General features: G+C 38.1%; 1 protein-coding gene across 1 annotated transcript in view; it reads left to right on the top strand.

Annotated features, from left to right (window-relative positions):
- The window catches only part of LOC104083953 (suppression of tumorigenicity 18 protein), a gene marked incomplete at its 5' end in the record, with an annotated part of 32,561 nt that overhangs the window by 15,743 nt on the left and 7,351 nt on the right, over positions 1 to 9,467 (top strand). The window contains 4 exons of the mRNA XM_009587628.1: positions 2,306 to 2,368; positions 3,072 to 3,140; positions 8,227 to 8,289; positions 8,385 to 8,465. Of these exons, the coding sequence (XP_009585923.1) occupies positions 2,306 to 2,368; positions 3,072 to 3,140; positions 8,227 to 8,289; positions 8,385 to 8,465 (276 nt within the window). The remainder of the gene's footprint in view (positions 1 to 2,305; positions 2,369 to 3,071; positions 3,141 to 8,226; positions 8,290 to 8,384; positions 8,466 to 9,467) is intronic.

Genomic DNA, 9,467 nt, shown 5'->3' with positions numbered 1-9,467 from the left:
AAAATCCAGTGGATGCACAAATTCACACTCTGGGAGAATAGGCTGATTCTCTTTTCCCAAGTATAGAGACTCGCTCTGTCTTAAGCTCCAAAACTTTGCTGTCGAAAACTGCAAAGAAAACAGGATAATTCCGTTAAATCTTTCTGCATGCAACAGATTGTTTCAGTTTAGAATCCTTTCAGTAAAATTGTCCCAACCAGCTCATTACACCAGTCACTTTTTAAAATCTTATCTAGGCTCTTCACAAAACCCCTTTGGATTCACGTCAACACCATTTTGATATCAATAGGGTGTTTTCACTGTAACAGTCTACTAGGACTTAGCAATCATTTATACCACTTTTCTTTTTGTCCCAAGCCAAAGTAGGTCTCTCTAGACAAGTGCACTCCGTATCGCTTAGTGATGATAGCCCATAATGTATCACTGCAGGCTCACCCATAAATAAATGAGTCGCATCCTGTCACCTTGTGTCCTGCTCCCCAGACTCAGTGGCACTGAATCAGTTAGATCCACCTCTGTCTCTAGAAATTACATTTCCCTGGGGCAAGCTGCTGTGAAGAGTGATTCTTTCCCCTCATGCGGTGCAGTCTGCATGTTGTCTACTCTCCACATTATATCTACAGTTGTAGTTCATGACCTAAATTGCTACGGGTCAGGTTTGTTTTGCCTCTTCTAAAACAAATGCATACAAAATTCACTGAGAGTTTGTTTGCTGAAGACTAATGGCTTTTCTTTTGTAATATTTATTCCTTTGTGATATTGACCTGTTTTGAGATGTCTGTAAAATATTTTTCTACTACCCTAAATAATAATTCCCAGAGTATTTACAAGGGCAATGATCAGCTTACAGTGGTTTTACTGTATTATTTTCAAACAGCTAGTAGAAACAGGTATCTAAAATGTAGCTGTCCAGAAAATTAAATAAGAAATAGTTTTAATTTATCGGAAGAATCTATAGGTAATATAGGGAACAGACTGCATTTCTATGATCCCATTGAGCTCAGAACTTGTACAGAACAATTCAATACAGGTGGCTCCATCATGAGGAAGTTTTTAATATGACATAAGCACTTGCAGAAAAAAAAATTCTGACATGGTTAGCTCAGTTGCAGTGAACTAATTTAAAAATACCACCTCCTAGCATGTGCTTTCTATTTTTCCATGTTAATTCTCTTGCCCATAACTGCATTGCTCAGGTTGAACTGGGCTGTGAAAATCAGGCTGATGTCTTCCTAAGGCTTCTTTACAGATTTGAGAAAGTTCCTAGCACTCTGCCAGCTCAGAGAAAATAGCCGGGTGAGGATCTTAGGTACCCCTTACTCATTACTATGGAGCACCAGCTAAACGTCTTTGTACGGTTTCTGCTTGCCCTTCTTATCTGTGGGCCCAGTGAAACATGGCACAGCCCTTTTTAAGGTGACTCTGAAGGGCTGGTGTTAGTGTTGTAAAATACTGTAGAAAGGTATACTTAATTTGCCTACCCCTCCCCCTCCATGCACAAATTGCATTTCTTGATGTCTTTGCCCTCTTGCAGAGGACTGTATCCCAATTTGGTAAATGAGCTCAGTGCTATGACTGAAGAAGGGCTGAGGAAAAACAGAAGCTATAACATCTTTTCCAGGTCAAACATAGGTCCATCTCTTGGCACAAAGGGACATATTTGTTGTGCTAAATGTACACCACCTTTGTATCACTTCTCCGTTCAGCTGAGAAACATCTTGGGAAACTTCTGTGCTTAATTTTGAACTTCAGCTATGTGAGCTTGATGTGCTTTCTGTTCTGGAAGCAACCATAACACCTAATTTTTCAGCAAATAAAGATTGGATGTGTTTCTAAAGAAGGTGCCTTATTTTAGTCAGAAGTCAAGGGAATTATTTTCAATATTACTCTTCTCTGGCCTGTGTTACAGAGGAGGTCAGATCAGAAACTTCATCCCTAACGATTATGAATTGCTGTCAAAATTTGGTACCAGTAATGAAACTGTCCTTTTAAGAATGCAAGTCGCAACCAAAAAATCTACGCAAAGCATGGTATTTTCAGATTATATAGATAAAAAAAATAAAGTTTTGACTCATTTGCACGGTGGAAATAGGAAAACTGTTTTCCATCTATGCTTCAAGTAATAATTGAAAACTAGAAGCATTGTGTAAGTTTTGCTAGTTTTCTGTATTGTCATGTTAGTGTTGACATGCGTAATGATGAATGTGGTTGCCCTAAGGATCATTATGTAATACACTGCAGGGTAGGGTGAGCTATGTGTGGTATTATACATACTCTAATTTCTCTTTGCATCTTCTTTGCATAGCTGTCCAACTCCAGGATGTGATGGTAGCGGTCATGTAACAGGAAACTATGCCTCACACCGCAGGTAAGAAACAACAGGAAGTCTAAAGCAGGAAATAGAGCTACTTTTAGCTATTGTCATCTTTGAACATTTTTATACTAACCATGGATAAGTATTCAAAACTAATTTGCAGAAAATAATCTGTACAGAAATGTGGCTGGTTTTCCTGGGTTTTATATTTTGTGAAGTCTGGGCTCAATAGACTGTTGGAGTTAAGCAGCATATGCTTACTGCTGTAGCTGCATGTCTTAGCTGAGACCTGTAAATAAGTCATTTAGTAAGGTTTTCATTTCCCTAAGTGTACAACCACTCTGTACACGATGCTGGTGTACGAGATTTTAACGAGGTTTCTGCAGATATCTCTATGAATGGCTTTGAAATTCATAGATCTCTCAATATAATCTGAGGATGCTAAATATTTTCCTCAGAGTCTGTCAACCTAGGGGTTGAAACTGCCCTTCATGTAGGCAACATAAAGGAAGGACTCTATGTATCACTGCCTCCCCATGCAAAGCTTTACAGGGGCTTAGAAACCTTTGGTCCTGATTGTATATGTTTCCAGTAATTTAAGAACTACAGCCTAATATTGGCTGCTCCTCCTTTGCCAAGAGCAAATATTTGAGAATCTCTCTTCTCCCATTCTAAGTCATAGATTGTGTGGAGGTTGATGTTTTAAGAAAAAAAATGTTCTGTTTTAGTAAAACATTTCACATCATTCTTTTTTCAGCGTTTCTGGGTGCCCATTAGCTGACAAGACATTAAAATCCCTTATGGCTGCTAACTCTCAGGAGCTTAAGTAAGTATTGATAATAGCACAAATGTTATTGTTATTTATCTTCATTCAACATGTTCCCCGCATTAATGCAGTTGGTCATTTGAATTGCTCTGAGTTATGTCAAACCTTTTTCCAAAATTTGAAGTGAATTGGTTTGAAAGCTTTTGAGTGAAATAGAGTTTATTTTTCTCCATTTGCCTTTCTTCATTTTTGCACCCCTTCATTTTCATGAATTAAGCAGGACCTGGGGGGAAACATTGTAAACACTAGGAGAGATGCTGCTCTCACAGTATTTCTGAATCAGAGAGAAATAGAAAATATCTAACATGTAAGACAGATCTGGCAAATAACTCAGTCTGATACAGTTAGAACAAATAAGAATTATTTAGTTAGAAATAAATCTAGTTAGAATAAATCTAAAAATGAGACCAGAACTCCTGCAAATCATTTTTTATCATTCACTACCATATACTATGAGTTTAATGTCACTGAAGCAGACATCAAGTCATATGATTTTGTGCTGGCATAATTCTCACCATGAAATGTCACTTACAAAAGGACTGTGCAGGCTCTGCTATATAGACAGATGTATAGGGACATATGAATATTTCAAAAATCTGTAGTCAAGAGAGGCACTGGCAACCAGTCATCTAGTTATTGAATTGGCTTTGTCAATAAGGATGTGGGGAAGAGGAAAGGATAATTAGAGTTCTTTCATAGCTTTCCCTCTGCAACTTGTAAATTGGATCCCATAATAGATGGCTTGGAAAAACTCGTGAATGCGTGTGAAAAGGGGAGAATCCTGTGACTATCCTTTCTGTCCTTTAGGTTCATCCCTAGTCCAGATAGAAGAAAATAAAGTCTGATCATGGCACTATTATGCTGTTCTAATGGTATTAATCGTAGGAATGACTACCTTTAGGCTTCACTCAGTGGTTTAGTCAGAAGCTAGCTTCTTCAGATCAAATGTTAGTGGTCTCATCTTCTAGTCCGACAACTTGAATTATAAATAAAACACTGAACTGATGGTGGCTATAGAGTTGAACCTGCTGGAGATGCAGCAAAATGGCCAGCAAAAAGAAAAGGCCATTTATACGGGCAACTGTTCAAAGCAGTTCCCAAAGCCGGTACGTAAACTGACACACTGGCACAATGCTTCAGTTTTTCCATCTTGGAGTCTCAAAGGTATAAAATTTAGGTTTAGTTTGTTTTAAAGAGAGCAGCACAAGAAGCAAGGAACTGACTTGCGAAAATGCTGACGAATTTGAAATCATTTGCTGAGTCATATATATTTGTCCCTGCTTTTGTTGGCTTTCTGCCATACGTAGACACTCACACAAATATTTTGAATAGTTGCTCCTCATGCAGCACCCCCCCCCCCCCCATATTCATGTGTGAATAAGGAAATTTGCATACCAATATGGTTATTTTTCCACTAAAGCTTCTAGAGTTTTGGTCATGCCATAAGGAAAGAGGAGCAACAGCATATGACTTAAATGACAAACCGCACACTGTACGCCATGTATAATAAGTGAGTTGTGAAAGACAAAGTCAAAGTTCATGAACATTTCACAGACAAAAATATGTTGCATAACGCACTTAGCATTTAATTTCAATTAACTAGAAAAAGAGCAAAAATCAAAATCTGTTCACAGACAATTTGCAATAGCAAAAAGGGCTAAATAAAAGTATTTTCCACAAACGTACCACCTTATTTTAGCTTCCTGCAAACATTGTTCAGGTGAAATTTTAAACAAACCTCTGCTTTTGATAAGCATTTGCTAAATGAAATCATACGTTGAAAACTGCAATCAAGTCTGCACTGGTATAGTACAGTGCTATCAATAGTTAATTTTACTATTGCTGTGCGAGCAGAGGGCATAAATGCTCATAGAATCAGGCCACGAAAGTACCCTCATGTAGTTAGGAATGAATATGAAAAAGCTGTGTATTTTTCCCAAATGTTATTCACGTCTAATTTGCCAGAATCAAGATACGATTTTGGCTTTAATTATGAAACTCTAAGCCAGCGAAGATACAAGGCTTCCATGTGATCTACAGTTTGGAAATAAGGAAGATATGTTCAGAAAGTGAGCCATTGAGTCAGATTCAATAAATTTTAATCTGAGGATTCTTGCTTGCACAGAGCAATATCTAAGGTGGTCAAATTAAAACATACTAAAGTTGATGATGACTCATTTTAAAGCTATAAGGGAGAATTATGACTGATTTATTTCATCAAAGAGCTGTTTATCAAGCCTTAAAGAATTTTAAAAGTGTACCTTAGAAAGATATTTACTTACAGTTCAGAAACTTTAAGGAATAGGTAGTAAGTCCTACCCTTAGACAAGTTGTTTCAGTGGTTATATGTCAATTTTAGGAGAGATTCTAGCAGTTCTTCTAGACAGGTTTCACACAACACATTGATACTGATACATATTCCATAGGCAGCATGACATATTTCAGTCAATAGTTTTCTCAGCTGACCTCTGTGGGTTTGCCTTAACTAAAGTTCATATCCAACCATCTCTGTGAGCTTTCCAGGGAGTAAAAGTACCAGAAATGTTCCTAGATCTGCAGCTCAGTGTATCAATTCTATGTGTAGCTGTAGTTCATTTACCTAAAGATAAAGCAGCCCTCTTGGAGAAGGGAACAAAATAGCAGTTACTTAATGCACAGTTATAAGAATTTCTGTGTGAAATCACAGAGAGATTTGTTCTTGGAAAACAAACTTGATGAATTGTAAAATAATCTGTGACCTACACCCACTTGAGCGTTGACATCTTTTAGCTTGAGCTCCTGAGGCCTCTGGCCCTCCAATGTAAGTTTGATTTTCTTGGCTCTGCACAGGAATCAAAACCAGAGGATGACTCCCTACATTGGGGCACTAGTCCAAACTCATCAGCCAGTTAAAAGCTGATGAAGATCCACAGTTTTATTGACTGTAAGGCAATACATTGTTGGTGTATCTTATATTGTGGAACTTCACAATCTGTACCAAGATATAACCAATATTCGGAAAACCCAACCCAGTGGTCAAGCTTAGGAGTTTTGCTAGTGAAGCTTCTTAATTTGTCAGTAGTCCACCTGAAATATCATCTTATAATTTCATCAGTATTGATAATATCTCAGCTTCAAATCTTTAATGACCTCAAGGACACCTTGGACTCTAACCTGATTGTGAAATCTAACTGCTGCCTGAATCTAACTGAAGTGTAAATAAAGATGGGGAGATTTCAATTTCGTTCAGTGCCTTTTTTAAGTCCATAACTCTCAGACTCATGATCTGAATGTCTCCCACAAAGAGCTCCTACTGAATTAAAATCCACGTCCAGTCTATGCGGACAGCTCTTCTATCTGTGATCATCTGATAAAACAAGTAGCCAAAATTAATACCGATAGTATTTGGCAGGTGTTCTGGATTTACTTGTGAGCATTCACTCTCTCCAAACATCTGCCCTTGCTGCCTGCTCCACATGACATTGTGCCCAGTCCTCGCCCCACACTCAGACAGGTCAACATTTAGCTCTACACTGTCGAGCATATCTGGCACTCTGCAACCCACACCTCTACCTTCACTGTCAGCGTGAGGCATGTCGTTCTGCCAAAATATTTTGTTCAGAAAATGTCATCATGAAATGTTTTGACATTATCTTTAAAAAAAAAAGTCTCCCCTTTCTTCAGTTGAAATTATTTGCTGAATTCTACTTGAATCAGTGAATAAATTTGGTCATGTCCAAAAGAAATCACATTTTTGACAAATTAATTGTTCACAGAAAAATAGTTTTAAATATTCTGTGAAGAGATACACCTGCACACTCAGATGTGATATTACAATTATATTTGTACGTGTTTTCCATGTTACCAACGACTAGATTAAATCACCCATCTCCTCACCTCAGGAAAGACTCAGTAACAACTGAGACCCTTAAGAGAGTGTTGAACAATGCAAGTTTCCTTAATGGTTCATTACAAGATTACTTGGCACAACTCTTTCTGTAATTCTGATTCTCTGTAAAAAATCACAGCATTGAAAAGGCCCGTAGGGATGCTTAGCATAAGAACTTTGTTCTGTATAATACAGAAATGGCTGGCACAACTTCTAAAGGTAAACATTTATTTTGTGCTGCTTTGTGTGCTGAGCTGCGTTTCTCTTCTCTTAAAAAAAACCCAACCCAAACCAAACCAAAAACCTACACAAGAAATACAATAGCCTTAAACGAAAAAAAACGAAAATACATCTGAACTTCTGAGATGGAAGGTGCTACCAGTAAGGTCCTGCTCCAAACCCAACAGAAGTCAGTGGAAAGACCTACTGACTCCAGTAGGCTTTTGGAGCACATTCTTCATGTACAACTAGCAAGTAAGAAGCCCACCCTCCCAGACCACTTGCAAAAACACACTAACAGGCAAATTTGTTTCTTTGCATTTTATGGATGTTTTAGTATTAAACATTCATACTTGAAAAGGCTTGTTTGTTGCACACTCACAGAGAAACCCCTTAACTATGAGACATAAGCATAACCCAATGGCCAAGCTGAATACCCAATTGAATCTAGCGCTAGAAAGATATGGTCCTGTTATATGCTTACAGTGCTAGAATTTAGAATTATTAAATTTAAATTCCAGGTATCATCTACTGATGCCCAAAAGTAAAAATGCTTCTCTGCTTCCATTTCCCCTTCTGTAAATACCGGCAAAGTGCTTATTTATATCTGTACGTGAAAATATCAGAAGTATAAACAACAAACACATAACAGTAAATTTACAAATAGATCTATATCAAGTTGCCTTTTTTTTTTGTAATGTTGATCCTGTACAAGGAAAAATGTTTGGTGCAAACAGTGTTATAAAGTAATTAAATCTGCACATCATATGCAATATATTTCACATTCCTTACTAAAACTCTGTTATAAAAGAAAAAAAAACCCAAAACATAAGAAAGGAGTCGGCTCGTTCTAAAAAAAAATCAGCAAGAACAAGTTTTAATTATTCAACAAAAGCTCTGCTGTTCTCTCTTCCACCCTAGACAAAATGTAGAATGTACATGTTATTTACTGTGTACCTTTGACGCCGTATTTTGTAAGCTCCCTGTATTATTCCATAGGTGCCCGACACCTGGCTGTGACGGCTCTGGCCACGTGACAGGGAACTACGCATCCCACAGAAGGTAAAAACCATTCCATCGCACGGGGTTGCAGCGCTTGGGGTTCTCAGCAAGCAGCAGCAGAAAGAGGTGGCTTTTATTCTGTGTGCTTCTTTCAGCTTATCTGGTTGTCCTCGTGCCAGGAAAGGAGGTATCAAAGTGACTCCTACCAAGGAAGAAAAAGAAGACCCTGAACTTAAGTGAGTACAAAAGCAGAGGTCTGCCACCAGTGAAGGGGGAAAAAAACCCGTAAGAGCTCAGGACTTGAGGCATCATAGGAGATACCCCAGTTAAGCTGAGCCACGTGAGGATATGGCCTAGAGCTGGAGCCGAACCAAGTGTTTCTGCTTCTAGCGAAGCTGGTGGAGTCCATCATCTTGGAGCTTGAACAGTGAGGAAGGACTGCTGTATCTGCTTGCATTGGTCCAATTATTTTAAACAGTGCTATGAAAGTGCCACTTGGTTGGAAAATTTGGCAAAATGAAGGAAAACAAATTATTTCTGCCTGTAGTGAAATCTTGACATATCAGCTAATTAAATCAGAGTCACACCTTAAAAATATGTCCCAGAGAACTTAAATGTATGTCTCATGTCTTTCCTCTATAAATAAATTAAAATTTCACTTAAAGTGAAAACTGGAAACTCAGCAGAGACTCACTACATTCCTGACTTGGACGCACATTCCATTAAAATCAGTAAATGATAATTGCCAGAATATAGATATGAAGATTTTGTTGCACACAATGTTGTTGTTAATACTTGCTAATGATACATGAGAGGCTGCATAACACTGACAGAGCAGTGCAAAATAATCCCAAACCTTTCTTTGCAAGTATTTGCATGAGACGATACAAGTTTTCCAGGTACAGGAACCCAGCCTCTGCTTCATGCCAGAAACCTAGAGAGGAGAGAATGTTCACTTTCCATACACTTGTAGAAGTGTGATTTCTTGCCTGTGATAGAATTTCAATTTTCTTTTCTGGTAAAATACTATCTAAATGAATGTTTTAGTTTCTTAGGCTCTATGACTGTATTTTAAATTGCCTAATCTTAAGATCAGCTGAACCCCCATAACTCAGCTTGACATGAATTGGATGCTCAGCTAGTGTGCCTCTGGGGACCGAGTCTTAATCCATTAATGCGAAGTGGCACAGGCAGCTGGAATGCTTTTCTCAGACTTTCTTGAGACTGTCTTCGCCTGC

This window comes from Fulmarus glacialis, unplaced genomic scaffold (genome assembly GCF_000690835.1).
Source record: "Fulmarus glacialis isolate BGI_N327 unplaced genomic scaffold, ASM69083v1 scaffold33641, whole genome shotgun sequence".
In the NCBI taxonomy this organism is placed as follows: Eukaryota; Metazoa; Chordata; class Aves; order Procellariiformes; family Procellariidae; genus Fulmarus; species Fulmarus glacialis.
The sequence above is the reverse complement of the archived record's forward strand: the minus strand, read 5'-3'. Positions and strand labels throughout refer to the sequence as shown.